The sequence below is a fragment of the Pleurodeles waltl genome, chromosome 6 (genome assembly GCF_031143425.1).
Source record: "Pleurodeles waltl isolate 20211129_DDA chromosome 6, aPleWal1.hap1.20221129, whole genome shotgun sequence".
NCBI classification, from domain to species: domain Eukaryota; kingdom Metazoa; phylum Chordata; class Amphibia; order Caudata; family Salamandridae; genus Pleurodeles; species Pleurodeles waltl.
Window position 1 is genome coordinate 1178161986 of NC_090445.1, and position 16492 is coordinate 1178178477.

General features: G+C 47.5%; 1 protein-coding gene across 1 annotated transcript in view; it reads left to right on the forward strand.

Moving 5' to 3' along the window:
* LOC138301751 (protein ecdysoneless homolog) overlaps positions 1–16492 on the forward strand; it is a 277339-nt gene that overhangs the window by 73929 nt on the left and 186918 nt on the right. Inside the window, exon 3 of the mRNA XM_069242263.1 lies at positions 762–890. Within this exon, the coding sequence (XP_069098364.1) occupies positions 762–890 (129 nt within the window). The remainder of the gene's footprint in view (positions 1–761; positions 891–16492) is intronic.

The window sequence follows — 16492 nt, forward strand, 5'->3', positions numbered from 1 at the left end:
TGACCAGGTGAGCCCATTCTCTGCTGCTTCCCTTTTTTGGAACACATTTAATAGATTTGATTGTTTTCATTAAAATAACAATAACGATAAAGGCAGCGCAGTCTATTTTCCCCTTAGTGGTGTATATGACTGTAGTTGCTTTAATTGTGTTCACCTAAGTAACTTATTTGTGTAGTGTTATTTTTCTGTTTATAAAAAAAAAAAAGGAATAAACCTTTTGATTAAAGATATTCTAATTGCTTAGCAACATTTCCGATCGCATGGTGTGTTCAATGTAATGTGATTTTTTTTTTTTAGGACTGTATTACAGATGAAAAACCTTTTCTTCCTTTTCATGCATTCCAAAATGGCCTTCCATTTATCTAGTGAAATGAAATTCACCACACTATGTACAGTAAAGACTGAAGAGTTCTTTTTAAACAAGTTCAAATTTTGTTTGCAGTTCTACAGTTGGAAACACACAATAGTATGAGATTTCTCCGTTACATCTTCCATTTTGGTAGTATGAAAAGTAACAAAAGGTATTTCTGCTTGTTTACAAAAATGTTAATGATAAAAGTGAAATAAACCTTCACAGTGAAGTGCTGTTAAACATAAACATTTGTTTTCGGACATGAGAATACTCTTTAAAGAAAGGAAAAATGGGAAGTTTCACAACTGAGCTGCTCGTATGGAGTGGGAATAGAATACTGCTTTTGTACTAGTATTACAATATTTGAGAGAGAAATGTACATATACATGTTTTTGTTTTTCATTTACAGGTAACTTTCACAAAGTGTTTATATGCACAGTTGATGCAACAGAAGTTTATTCCTGACAGACGTAGCGGGTACAAACTGCCCTCACGCGCGGACCCTCAATTCAATGCAGCTGACCTCGGAAAGAAACTGGTACTATTTTTTTGTGTATTGTTATTTAGGTCAAAGAGTACTAAACAGCACAGCTGTCTGGTTTGCTGAAGGTATCTTAGACATTCAGAAAGCTTCTCTGGGAATGCATTCTACCCTTTACTTACCATTGACTTTGTGGTTTGTAACTCACATTTCCTTGCTTTCTACTTGCTGGCTCCATTTGTTTTAGGCTGTCCAGCATGAGTTCTTCCCTGCCCTTGGCCAAAGCTTGTTTACTATATCCTTTGAGGATCTTAGTTTCTGTAAACAGGCCATTAAGTATTGTTCCTATCTTGCCACATTTGATTTGCATTTAATTACAGAGTTCAAATGTCAGGCTCCTTCTTTCCGAGGGAGCTTGGTGTTTACTTTTCTGTATGTCACTTCAATGTGACAGTGTCTATAGGAAAGCAAGAGGAATACAGATTACTCTTCCTATGGCATCCGCTTGTGTCCCTCCTGTGCTCCAGTTTACGAGGCTGTGGCATAACTCTTAAAATAGTTCTTCAGGGAGGAGGGGCACACACTTTCTATGGCAACAAATATTCCCATCAAGGTTCTTCTGTCAAAGTACTATTGGCTTTTGATTAATGTGACCCTCTAGTGAATGTCTAATGATTTTTGTTTACAGTCAGCGATTCAGAGTATCAACCCTTTTAATAACAGTAGGCATTGGCAAGCTAAAAGGTGTAGCCTACATAAATACTTAATGAGCAATAGCCTTAGCATGTGAAGCACCGTGCCATAAAAATCTACACAACACAGAATACTGCTTTCTAGAAAACTACAAACAGGAGCCTAGAAACAATTACATTTGTTTACACTACAGCCCTAAACGTCCTGCATGTGTAAAAACATATTTTAAATACTAGTTGGTGGATGTGTGTGTTGTCAACAGTGAAATAGGTAAACATGTTCCACTGAAACAACTGCCTACCACCAGGGCCGGCTTTAGCGCTTCTGGCATCTGGTGCAACACTCTACATCACTTCACTCTGTGCCTCTGTACTCTACTCTGCTCCACTCCACTCTATACAAACACAATTTACTCCACTGTACTATCCACCACTTCACTATAAATCAGTTCAGTCTAGGCCACTTCACTCCACCCTGCACCACTCCACTTCAGGCCAAGCCGCTCTCTGCCACTACCCTCCAACACTGCAACCTGTGCCACTGCTCTGTACACCAGTGCACTCTGCACCACTACTCTATGCCACTGCACTCTATTCTACACAACCAAACCCTGCACCCCTCCACACCACTTCATTGTGCTCTGAAACCATCTACGCCACTGCACTGTATGCCACTGTACTCAAGCCACTCAACTTTATGCCACTCTTTAATGTACCACTCTACACCACTGCGCTTTATGCCACTACTCTATGCTACTGCACTTAAACCTGCACCACTCCATCCTAAGCCACTTTGGACTACTCCAAAATAGTCTGCTCTACACCGTACAACTCCACTCTACGCCACAGCACTCTACGCTTTGCCACTTTACTCTGCACCACTCTACTGTATGCCACTACCCTCCACGCCACCCTACTCTAAATCCCTGCACTCTACGCCAGTGCACTCAACACCACTTTGTGCAAAACCAATGGACTCTACGCCACTACATGCTACGTCACTCTATTATACTCTGCGCTGCGCCGCACCACTCTATTCCATGCCACTGCTCTCTATGCCACTCTGCGCTGAAAGACTGAATTCTCAGCCACAAAACTCAGCGCTACTCTACTCTGCACCACCACATTGTACACCACTGCATGCTACGTCACTGCAAGCTACTCTTCACCCCTGAACTAAACACCACTGCACTCTACACCATTGTGTTCTGTGACACTGCACTCTATGCCACTCTATTCTACTCTGCACCACTCAGCTCTACGTCCCTCTACCCCACTACATTCTGCATAACTCCACGCCACTAATCTATTCTGTACCATTTCACTCCCTGCCACTGTGCTGTACACCACTGCATTCTAAGCTACTTTATTTTACACCTCGACGCACTACCCTGCACCACTCCGCTGTACTCTGATCCATTGCACCCTGTCATTGAAGTCTACTATGAATCACTCTGCGCCACTGTACTCTGCATGACTGCGTTCTTGGCCACGGAACTCCACTCTCATCTGCACCACTGCACTCTGTGCCACTGCAGGCTACCCTAGTCTACACCACTGCATTCAGTTACTGCACTCTCTGATGCTCTGTTCCACTCTGCACTCTACTCTATACCACTGCACTCTTCACTGACCCACTCAGCTCTACGCCACTCTACTGCACTCTAGGCCTCTACACTCTACATCACTCCACGCCACTGTAATCTATTCTGCACCGCTGCACTCCATGCCACTGCACTCTACGCCACTCTACTCTACACCCCTGCACTCTGCCCCACACCACTCCATCCTGAACCAGTCCACTCCATGCCACTTCACTCTACTCTGAAACTATCTACTCTGCGCCCATGCACTCTGTTCTGAACCACTTTACTCTAGGAAACTGTACTCTACACTACTCTACTCGACATCACTGCACTGTATGTCCATGCACCTTGCACCATTTTACTCAAAATCAACGCACTCTACGCCAGTTTACTCTGCACCAATGTACTTTATGCAACTTCACTCAATGCCATTCTACAGTACTCTACGACACTACACTTTACAATACTCCACTGTACTCCATTAAACTGTACTCCACTCTGGCACTCTACTCCACTCTACAACACTCTGCTCTACTGTATGCCACTTTACAACACTACTTCATTGTACAACGCTCTACGCAACTCCCTCTATGCCACTTCATGCCACTTTACTCCACTGTATTCTGACACTCTTCTTTCCTCCACTCTGCCACTCCACTGTACACCAATCCACACCACTCTACTCCACTCTTATATGCTAGTGCCACTCCCCTCTACACCACTCCACTCCACTTTACTCAACTCAGCGCTACAAAACTCAACTCCACTGTATATCATTTCACTGTCCAACACTACTCTGTTCTGTGCCACTCCACTTTACGACAATCTACTCTGATTTGCACCACTCTACTCCACCAAACATAACAGCTTCTACGCCACTCCAGTCTGCTCTAAACTACTCCACAACACTCCATGCAACTCCACAACACTCTAATCCACTCTGACACTCTATGCCCTTCCACTCCACAACACTCTACTGCCTCCATGACACACTACGCCACTCCATGACACTCCACTCAATGCCACGCAAATCCACACCACTCCACGCCAATCAGTAACACTTCTGTCTGCTCCACTTTTCTCTACTCCACTTTTCAGCGCTCCAATCCACACCACTCTCCTTTTCCGTTCGAACTTTTAGCCATGCTTAACAGCAGCCACGCTGGTGTGCAAAATGGCAAAAAAATATTGGCAAAGCCAATAGCTTTTGCATAGGTGAGGCCTAGGAAGAAAAACAGATATAATGTTTCTGTGTAAATTATTGATGAGACCGCGTGTAAGGTTTTTATAAACTATGCGTGGCACTGATTGAGTTTTGAATTAATCTGTCTCCTTTTAACTAACATAGTAAAGTACTCTCTTGTCTCCTCGAGGAATGAGGATGGTCAAATTCCCTCTACCTGAAACACTGACTGGTTGTCTCTAATCAGATGTACTTTGTCCCTGTTATCGTCTCTGAAACAAGCATTTTGGATTTTAAAATGTTTCACATGCTAGGAATGGCCTAACAACCTTCTAATAGAGCACTTAATCCAGTAAGGTAGGGAAACCTCTGCGGTTGTGTGGGCCATATTAATAAGCACCTGACATTGAGCATCAAATATGAAAGGAAGATATTACTCCATTTCACGAATTGTGTTGTTTTGTGTGGAATGGAGTTATTTGGAGGTTATTTTTCTGTGTTGATATTGTTTGTTAATGTTAGAATCAAATAAACAATCATCCATGCACCACTAAAGTTTTAGGGTTTTACCAGTAATCTGAGGTCTGAACAGTGATGTTACTTCTGGGAAACTATTCAGTCCAGTCTTATTTTGACTATTCAGAGTAAACCAGTTGGATCTGCTTCTGCTGCTGGTGCCAGCGTAAAAACGGAAGATCCTCTGTGTAGCTGCGGAAAGTATTAAATACTTAATTGAAAAATTAGCAGAAATATTCTATAGTTGTAACAAACTCCAACCAGTAAAATGCTTAACGCCTTACCTACTGGAGGCACACATGGGAAGTGTCTCCCTTTCTGATCATATGAATGTGGTAGATAGAGGGACCAAGTAAGGTTCACTTTCAGTGGCGATACAAGGTGACACACATAGGGATCCCATTCGCAAAATGTCAACTACAGTACAATTTCTTGAAAATTAACGAGGACCCAACATCCCTGCCCACCAATAGGTATGCCCTTAATGTGATAATTCATGGAAATCTCTTAGTTATGAGGGTTGTCTGGAAGAGGAACTGAAGGCTGGCAGAGGAAAACGTGAGTAAAGAGCTAAGGCATTTACAAATGTACAACTGAAGGAAATCAGTGTTACTGGCGAGCTGATTGTCCTGAGGATGTAACTCAGTCAGATATTCTATGTAAATGGAAATAGAGCAGGAAATCAGTTGGCCTACCTGTTCCGTGTGAAACTCCACTGGAATAATGTGTGGGAGTTGACAAACAGTGTGGGGATGGTGTTCCAATGCAAGACATAAAAATTATGAGCCTCTAAGGATTTTTACATTCAACTGCACACAGTGAAGCTATTGTGCAATATTAGTAAAATCATATCCATCATAAAATGGTAGATGGGAGGATGCAGACTACTGGGCGACCTTTATCCTGTGGACACTTGATATCCTTCCCGAAGGCCAGAGAGACAATCTTGGTGGGTGAGAGTTAATATCTATAATATAGAAAAATAGCTAAACCAGCCAGGGATATCTGGACAGAGTTCCCCAGTGCACTGTCCCAGGTGGAAATCCTGCAGACTATGCTCAAAATGGGAGGAGGGTAGGCATCTGATATCCCTAATGTACAGGGCTTTGAAGGCCGAAAGGCCTAGGAAGGGTCTAGCAGCTAGAACTGCCTGGAGCACCGACTACAGAGTGGTTATGATTGACTCCTATTGGGGTACAAAGTGCGCGTTGGTCAAGGGTACGTCTGTTAAAACTAAATTTAAATTAGTACATTTTAACTTAACTATATCCTTCGTGTGTACCTGCCACCCCCCCACCCCCCCTCTCCACCCAAACATCCACCCACCCCCCTTAAGCTGAGTGTATATCCTGGTAGCACTACATCCTGCCAGCGATGCGAACAGGAGGGTGTGGACTTCCTACACCAGGCTGGGAACTGTTCTACAGTACAGTTGTTCTGGCTGGAGGTGGTGCTTCGCCTCCGGAGAGTGACCAGGCTCACCCTAGACCACTCTCCGCGGAATTACCGATTGGGTATCCTTAAAAAGCTAAAACAAGAGAAGATGCACTTTAAATTCACGCCTTTAGCACTGTTGTTAGCAAAACAAAGGATAGCAATTGGATGGTTTGTGATGAGGGCCCAGGCAGCCACACTTTGGATACAGGACATGATGATTTGGGCAGTAGCTAAGGAGGTTCACATTAGGACGTCCCACAGAGACTACAAGGTACTGGAGGATTTGGAAATGTGGACAGCACTACTCATTGTGGTTAGTGAATGGTATGAAGAGGGAGATAACTTCAACACCACCCTCGGAGGAACTCCCATCTACAGACCCCCCTGGTCCACAGCCTCAGTTCTGCGACTCCATCGCCCACTTCATCAGCAGGCACGCCCTGACCTCCTCAGACTACATCCTCCTCGGAGACCTGAGCTTTCACCCTGAAAACAACAACAACAACAACACTAACTCCACCACCCTGATCGACAACCTCGCCACCCTTGGACTCAGACAGCTCGTCACTACACCAACGGACTCCACCTGCCACACACTGGACCCCGTCTTTTCCGCAAGCTCCCACATCACCTTCAGCCACACCATTGAATTCCCCTGGACTGACCACCGCTGCATCCACTTCACCTTCCGGAAAGCCACTTCGCACCACCGCACCCAACAGATCCCCTGCTGCAGCTGGAGCCAAGCCAGAGAAGACCAGCTGAACACCGGCTTCGCTCAAAACCCGCCTGCCGAACCCACTGACCTCGGCCTCACAGCCTGCAACCTCGGACACTGGATCGATGACTGCGCCAACACCCTCGCCCCGCTCAAGAAACCCTCCAACAGACGGTCAGCCAGCTGGTTCACCACGGACCTCAAAGCCTCCAAGAAATGCTGCCGGAAGCGGGAGAAGAAATGGCTCTGCAAACAGACACCAGAAAGTCATGCAGCCTTTAAGAACACCACCCACAAACACCATCACCTCATTAGATCGGCCAAGAAGACCTCCTTCAAAGACTGCCTTGACAACAACGCACACAACAGCAAGGAGCTCTTCAACATCGTGAAGGAACTCTCTAACCCCAGAGCCAACACAAACAACATCCCACTGTCGCAAGACCTTTGTGAGTCCCTCTCCACCTTCTTCCACCACAAGATCACAGACATCCATGACAGCTTCAACAACCAGACCACCCTGACTACCACCAACACCTCAGACTCTCCTCCCACCATCGACTACGACCCCTTGCTTGCCTGGGCCAACGTGAACGTAGAAGACACCATCAAAACCATGAGCACTTTCCACTCTGGCTCTCCGTTAGAAGCATGCCCACACCATAGCTTCAACAAAGCCAGCGCCACCGTCGCACCCCACCTTCGCAAAATCAACATCTCCTTCGAGACCGCGACCTTCCCTGAGAGTTAGAAGCACACCAAAATCAACGCCCTACTCAAGCAACACAAGGCAGACCCGGGAGACCTCAAGAATTTCCATCCCATCTCCCTGATCCTATTCCCAGCTAAAGTCATCGAGAAAATCGTCAACAGACAACTGACCCACTACCTCGAAGAGAACAACATCCTGGACCCATCCCAGTCAGGGTTCCGCAGCAACCACAGTACCGAAACTGCCCTCATCGCTGCCACCGATTACATCAGGACCCTGCTTGACAACGGCAGAACTGGGGTCTTCATCCTCCTGGACCTCTCTGCCGCCTTCGACACAGTCTGCCACCGCACCCTTCGCGCACGCCTCCACATTGCAGGGATCCGGGATAAGGCGCTGGAATGGACCACCTCCTTCCTCTCCGAAAGAACCCAGAGCGTCCACCTCCCCCATTCCGATCCGAAGCCTCCCAAGATCATCTGCAGCGTACCCCAAGGATCGTCCCACGCCCAACACTATTCAACATCTACATGGCCCCGCTTTCCCACGTCGCCCGGCTGCACGACCGCAACATCATCTCCTATGCCGACGACACCCAACTGATCCTCTCTCTCACCAAGGACCCCTTCACCGCCAAATCCAACCTCCACGAAGGAATGAAGGCCATCACCGAATGGATGAAGAACAGCAAACTGAAGCTGAACTCGGATAAGACGGAGGTCCTCATCCTCAGCGCCAACCCCTCAGCCTGGGACGGCTCCTGGTGGCCGACCACACTGGGAGCAGCCCGTCACCCACCAACCATGCACGCAACCTGAGCAACATCCTTGACTCAACACTCCATAACCAAGCAAGTCAACGCCGTCTCCTCCTTCTGCTTCAACACCCTCCACATGCTCCACAAGATCTACAGGTGGATCCCCCACAGAAACAGGAAGACCAGTCATCCATGCCCTCTTCAGCAGCAGACTGGACTACGGAAACACCCTCTATGCAGGAGCCCCGGCCAAACTCCTCAATTGACTGCAAAGTATACAAAACGCCTCTGCACGCCTGATCCTCGACTTACCCCGCCACAGCCACATCACTCCCTACCTGAAAGACCTACACTGGCTCCCCGTCAACAAAAGGATAACCTTCAAGTGCCTCACCCACGCACACAAGGCACTCCACAACACCGGTCCCGCCTTCCTCAACAGACGACTCACCTTCTACACCCCGAACCGCCAGCTCCGCCCAGCCGACCTCACCCTCGCCACCATCCCTCGCTTCTGAAGAACGACTACTGGAGGCAGATCCTTTTCCAACCTCACCGACAAGACCTGGAACACCCTACCCTTGCCCCTACGACAGACCCAAGACCTGCTGATATTCAGGAGGCTTCTCAAAACCTGGCTGTTTGAGCAGTAGCAGCACCCCCACTCACCCCAGCGCCTTGATACTCTCACGGATGTATAGCACGCTCTACAAGTGAATTGATTGATTATCTTCACAGAGAGGAGGGGAAGGCTGGAAGTGCATTTATGGCCCTAACACTGACCAATCAGAGTTTCTGATGTCCCTTTCCTAAAGCCTGGTCATACACTTCAGGGGACCTGTCCTGCTGGGTGAAGATTTTAAATGTGTTTCTGGTGCAGCATTTGATAGATCGCACACACCCCCACTGCAGAACTCCCCGACTGTTCGAGCTGTTGGAGCGTTCCATACCTGGCAAAAGGAATAGGGTCTAGTTGATTCTTGGCAGGCCCAACACCCAAGGACAGGGATTACTCCTTTTTTTTTCTTCTTTTCTCCAATGCATGACTTGCATGTGCAACTAGATACCTTCCTATGCTCCCTAGACATACAAGAGTTGGCATATGTGACCAAACACCTGACCAGAATGGTCTCGGACCATAGATGGTCACGCCTCTGACCCCCAGGGCCCTTGTGGCGGCTCCAGTTGGCCCTCCTGGCAGATCAGGGTTTAAGGACACCATTGGTTCAAACATAGCAGCAAACTCTACTTTTGGAGTGGGATGCATTTAAGGCAGTGATTGGAGGATGATGCATTTCAGCGGCCAGAGGTGTCCGCCATACGTTACTTCATGACATAGAGAATGCAGAAGTTGCGAATACTAGAGTAGAAGCGTCCAGATGACACATTCCTCCAGACGTTGGTCATCGAAACCAGAGAGAGAGTAGCAATAGAGGTTGAGAGGCTGCGCTGCTACAACTACAAAATGTATATAGCGTGTACACACTCAGAGGGCGATCATGTGAGCTCTCTCTTGGCGTGGCTCGCAGCGAGGCAAGGGTCAGTCATAGTCTAATTGTGCACGCCTTCAGGCCACGCAATCTACCGCCAGGCTGCAATTAATTGAGAGTTTTGCAGCTATTAGGACAAGCAATCATACTTCCTGATGTGAGAGCCGCCAACACGAGTATGGTGTGAAATACAACCCCAGGACTGGACGATTTCCCGGTCAATTTTAACTCCACGTATCTGGCAACACTTGGTCCGAAGCTTATGAGCATGTACGAGGAGGCCAAGAAGATTGGCACTCTCTCCTCGTTGGCTCGGGAGGCCCTTATCGATACTCTCCTGAAACTGAGAAAACCAGCCACTGACGTAGCATCCTGTCGACCTCGATCAATGCTATCGGTGGATTACAAGATACTAAGCAAAATTCTAGCCATGTGCCTATTACGTCATATGACTCACCTGATCCATCGAGATCAAGCAGGGTTTATCCCCGGATGATATAAAGCCCTTAACATACATCAACTGTTCTCACTACTAGATGATGACACGTATGACAAGAATAGTGCAGTGATCTTTGATATAGATTTGAGAAAGCTTTTGATAGCTTAGAATAGCCATACCTGTATGACGTGCTCTGCAAATTCGGGCTTGGTGAACACTTCGTGGCTTGGACCCAATTACTTTATACCACGCCGCGAGCGAGAGTCTGCACTGGTAAAACCATTTCAGAAGATTATCAGGTAGAAAGGGGAATCGGACAGGGCAGCCCATCTCCTTTTTTGCCCTCGCGATTGAACCACTAGCATGCGTGGCTCGTGCAGGACACGCTTGTAGAGGCCTGAGAGCAGCGGGGTGTAACCATCACATTGCACTATACAAAGATGATCTCCTGCTATTTCTGGGAGATGCAGAAGGTGTCGTTCAAGGAGCAAGGCACCTATTGGACCCTTTCGGTTTGCTATCGGGGCTCAGAGTCAACTGGCGAAAGTCCAGTCTGTTCCTGATCACTGCAGACCGGACAGCCCCTCCAGACCTTGGCGACCTGCAGTGGGAGCCACACTGCTTTGCTTACCTGAGAGTGCACGTTTACCATAATCAAGCTGACCTTAGGGTGGGGAATGTAGGGCGGGCACTGCATGGGCTCCACAGCAACATGATCTTCTGGAAATCGTTACTCCTTTCAGTAGCGGGGGAGGTCACCCTGCTGAAAATGGTTTGTCTACCCTGATTACTTTACTTTTTTGTCGCTCTTCCACTATGGATCCTGATAACGTTTTTCATGGAGTTAAACTTGTTGATTGTTAGCTTTGTATGGGGATCTGGTAGACCACGGCTCGCACTGGCTGTGCTTCAGAGACCCGTGAAGGATGGAGGATTGGCCGTCCCTGACTTTAAGGCATACTACCTAGCAGGGCAATTACAGTGGCTAACTCAGTGGATAGCCAACTGCACAATGCCAGACAGGGAAGTTGCACCTTTCAACCCGATTCTCCAGTCATTAGCCAAGATTGTGCTCAGTTTGGGCCCTCCAGCTCTATCCAGTCCCACTGAGCTGAAAATAACGTACAGCTGCTGGCTGCGATATCTCCGCAGATTGAGTTGTACTATACCCTATGCCCCTAAGATCCCATTGCAATTCCTATCAGTGCTTCCTCACGGGGGAGACTCTCTAGGTAGATAGAGGCAGAAGCAACCTCAATGGGGGCCTTGTATGAATCTGACACCCTCCTACCTTTTGAGGACTTACGAGCTAGATATAATTTACCCAAAGGGTGCCTTCTACTTCATGGGGCGGTCAGTGAGGTGGTCATCATGCACTGGCAACAGGGGCGTGCGGAGCCTCCCCTCTCGAGTGTATGTCAATACCTGACAAGTGCTACTGGCATATACAAAGAGGAGTCATGCCTATATGGGAGAATTCAGATGGCGCTTTGTCGGCCCCTCAAAGCTCTCAAAAGAAAATGGGAAGAGAACTTGGGCGCATTAATTATGGATAAAAATGGAAGGACATACTTACCTGGGTACCTAAAGTCTCCGGAAATACCAGGTTTAAGTTTATAAATGTATACATCCTACATAGAGTGTATTTGACACCTTGCAGGCTCCAGAGGCACTTTGGCCTGATGGAGGCCAGATGTCCGCAATGTAGCGAGGAGGCGGCAGAGTTTTTTCACATGTTCTGGCCTTGCCCGGCTTTGAGGGAATTCTGGGGCTTTGCCATTAACACGTTAATGGAGGTCATTGATCGTGAAGTCCCCCAAGATCCAAGATATTGTATGAAGTTGGGCACTTGAAAAGGGAGTATCTGTACAGTGAGGCAATAAGAAGAGAGGGGAAGCATTAATATTGTATGCATACAACAGAGACCCACATTTAAAGGCGTATTTTGGTTATTAGATACCCCGGGTATCCAAGATATGAGATGGTGACATTGATGAGAAGAATACAGTTGTAACAAAGACATGATATGCCCACAGTCGGAGATCCCAATGGGACTTTAATGTTACTGGTGAAGTTCAATAAAATATGTTTAAAAAACTCATAAAAGAAATGTATTTAAAAAAGAAGCTGTACTCAAAAGGGTCAAACCCAAGAAGATATCCATAGATAGCTACACTTAGTAACGCTCCCAAGGTTATCTAATGTACAGGAATAAGAGCTCTACTGCTCAGTTCATGCTGGAGAGGTAAGGGAGGCGTACACTATCTGTTTTTATAAAACACTCAAGGATCTTCTAGCTCCCACTCTAGTGGTGCTTTTCAACACAATTACCCAGTGATAGTGTTACTAAGGTTAGTATCACCTTGATCCCCAAGCCTGGTAAGGTCACAATCATTTTAGTCAAGAGACTTAATAGGGCCTTTCCTCAGTTGATAAAAGTAGATCACTTTTCTTTAGTCTTGGGTAAACAAACTCAAGACAGTGTAGGAAGAGATCCTGGGGGTCAATAAAGAGGTACTGCGCTAAACCTCCTCAGTTGATCTGGTTGGTTCTGTTGGGGAGGGGGGATTATTTTGCCCCTAATATGATATCCTATAAATTGCAGCTAAACCAAATGGAGTGGTCAGGTAAAATGCTTACAACTAGCATCTGCAAAAAAACCCACACTGTGCTGTTAATGCCGCAGTAGTATCACACATTCTGGTAATCTTGCCATTGGAGAACCTGATGTACAATGTAAATGTCAAAACCTACATGTGAAAGTGCCCTTTTTGACATGGTTAGCCCCTCCCCCCATCACACACACACACTTTTTGCGTGATATTGATGTTGATTTGACTGTGTGTGTGCTGGGATCCTGCTAACCAGGTCCCAGCACCAGTGTTCTTTCCCTAAACTGTACCATTGTTTCCACAATTGGCACATCCCTAGCATACAGCTAAGTCCCTTGTGAAAGGTACCTGTGGTACCAAGGGCTCTGTGGCCAGGGAAGGTCCCTAAGGGCTGCAGCATGTATTGTGCCACCCCAAGGGACCCCTCACCAAACACATGCACACTGCCATTGCAGATTGCTGTGCTGGTGCGGAGAAAAAGGTAGTCTACATGGCACCCCTCTTGGGTTGCCATCCCCACCAACCACTGGCTGTGGCATAGGTAAGTCACCCCTCTAGCAGGCCATACAGCCCTACGGCTTGGTGCACTATACTACAGGTGAGGGCGTAGTTGCATGAGCAATATGCTCTTACAGTGTCTAAGTCCATTCTTAGACATTGTAAGTGCAGTGTGGCCATATTTAGCACAGGGGCTGGGAGTTTGTCTTTATGAACTCCACAGCTCCATGATGACTTCACTGAAGACTGGGAAGTTTGGTATGCACATAGAGGGTATCTTAGAGATGCCCCCTGTATTTTACCCAACCGTTTAGGGCAGGACTGATAAGTCTGTGACAAGTTTCTGACCCCATGAGGTGAGAGCCTTTGTGCTCTCTGGGGTCAGAAACAAAGCCTTCTCTGGGTGGAGGTGCTTCACACCTCCCCCCTGCAGGAACTGTAACACTTGGTGGTGAGCCTCAAAGGCTCAGGCCTCCTGTTACGGTGCCCCAGAGCACTCCAACTAGTGGAGATATCAGTTTCCTCCCCTCCCCCAATACCACCACCACTTCCGCTGGGACCACGCTTAAGATGTCCAAAGCTGAATTGACCCCCTCCTTGCAGAATTCTCTATATTGTTTTGCAAGATAGGGACCACTAGGGTTGGGAATGTGCCTTCCTCCACAAAGGGAGTGGCACAGGAAGGGTGTAGCGACCCTCCGGGACAGTAGCCATTGGCTAGTGCTCTCGGACCCCTGTAATGCCCCCGAATATAGTATTTAGGGGCCCCCCTGAACCTTACTCACCAGATTACTGGAGACCTCAAGAAGAAGAAAGAAAGACTGCTTATCCGATTCCAACAGTGAAGACTACAGATGACAGATGACGTGGCCCCAGCCCCACCAGCCTCTCTGCAGCTTCAAAGACCTCTGCTCCAAGAAGGTGACACATGCTGCAGGACCAGCGACCTTTACAAACCCTCAAAGGACAGGCTGGCTTGCAGAGGACCAGGAACTCCAGAGGACAGCGGCCCTGTCCCGAAGAAATTACCAAAAGGACTCCAGAACCATCCTGGAGATGCAAGCCCTGTCCACTCAGCACCTCACGCCCCTGGCCCGAATCCAGGTGGCCCACCAGTCCAGAGGCAATTCTTACATAGTCCATCCTGGGGTGAAAATGGCCAACACAATGACGCCTGAATCCAGAGGCTGAACCCTGACCACAGCCAGATCTGACGACCAAGGAGACCCTGCACCCACAGCCCCCTGGCCTTGGTGAATCCGACTGAAGGTCCAGCAACGTCCAGCGGGTGCCTCTGTTGCCTGTCCAGCCTTTGGTTTCCCAGAACTGACCCCCATGACCAATCCTGCAGCATCTTTTGTGACCCCCCGGGGACCCCCCATTGAGAAGCATTCAGTGCCCAGCTCTGTTTGCGCACCCTACACCCGGCTGCCCTTCTGCCGCTGAAGTTGTGTTTTTGTGTGTTTCCCGCAACCCCCTGGTGCTGACCTAAACCCTTCAGGCCTGTGTCCTGGAACCACGGGTACTTACCTGCAATCTGCTTTCAACTGAGCACCCCCAGTCCTCATAGGATTCCATTACAAACCAGACACCAATTTTGACCTCTGCACCCACTCGCCCTGTGTTGCTGGTGGTGCACTTGGGAAATCAGCCTAAACTTTGATCTGTGGACATCCTAATTTCCAAACACTGGAATTGTAAGTCATGTTTACCTGTTTTCTGTGCTAACATTCCACTCCTCCTGCCATTCTTACCCCTCCTCCCCCCAGTTCTCTATGGACTCCTATGGAAAGGAGTCAACTTTTGAACTAGAAAATTGCTACTTACTTGTAAACTATTACATTTACAAAAACCAAACAAAGTACATTTGATATGCATGCTTGATACCTATTGACAAATGTATTTACCTGCAACAAAGTCCTTCTTGTTCTACTAATAAAGTAACAGTATATATTTTTGCTCTATAAAAACAATTGGTCTGGAGTTAGTCATTGAGTGTGTGCCTCATTTCCTGCCAAGCGTGTGTCGTAAAAGTCAGCTATGTGTCAATTCCTTACTCGCAAGTGAGGCCGTGCGTGGTTTCTTCTCCGTTCGGGTAGGCAGTGCATCGTTTTTCTCTCCCGCAAGAGAGCGATGCGTCGATTTCCAGACAGGTCACCTGGAATCCTTGCAGGTTCCCAGTGATTATGATGCACATCGATGATGCGTCAAAAGTTTCCTCACACGGCTTCCTGTATTTCAGTCCTTGTTCTTTCAAGGTCGCAGGGACTAGATAGAGCACCACTTGGTGGGGCAGGAGTATCAGCAGAGAGTCCAGATTCTGGCAGAGGAAGCCCTGAGACTTTAAAACAGGAGGCAAGCTCAATCCAAGCCCTTGGAGATTCGTCACAAGCAAGAATATACCACAAAGTCCAGTCTTCGTCCTATTTCAGGCAGAAGCAGCAACTGCAGCTCTTCAACGCTTCTCCTTGGCAGAGGTTCCTCTTGGTTCCAAAAGTAATCTGAAAATCTGGGGTTTTGGGTCCACCACTTATACCCCTTTCTGCCTTTGAAGTTGACAAACTTCAAAGGAAAGGCTCTGTTCACCAGATCCTGCCTTGCCCAGGCCTGGCTCCAGACTCACACCAGGGGGTTGGGGACTGAATTGTGTCAGGGTAGGCACAGCCCATACAGGTGTAAGTGACCACTCCTCTGTCCACTCTAGCCCAGATGACCCATCAGGATATGCAGTCTACACCCCAGCTCTCTTTGTGTCTCTGTCTAGAGGGGATTCACAAACAGCCCAACTGTCAGTCTGACCCAGACAGAGAATACACAAGCAGGCAGAGTCACAGAATGGTTTAAGCAAGAAAGTGCCCACTTTCTAAAAGTGTCATTTTCAAGCTGACAATTTAAAAACCAACTTTACCAAAAGATGTATTTTTAAATTGTGAGTTATAGCCCCCATATCTGTCTGCTCCTAAATGGTAGCTGCACTTAAAAGATATTTAAAGGCATCCCCCATGTTAACCTATGGGAG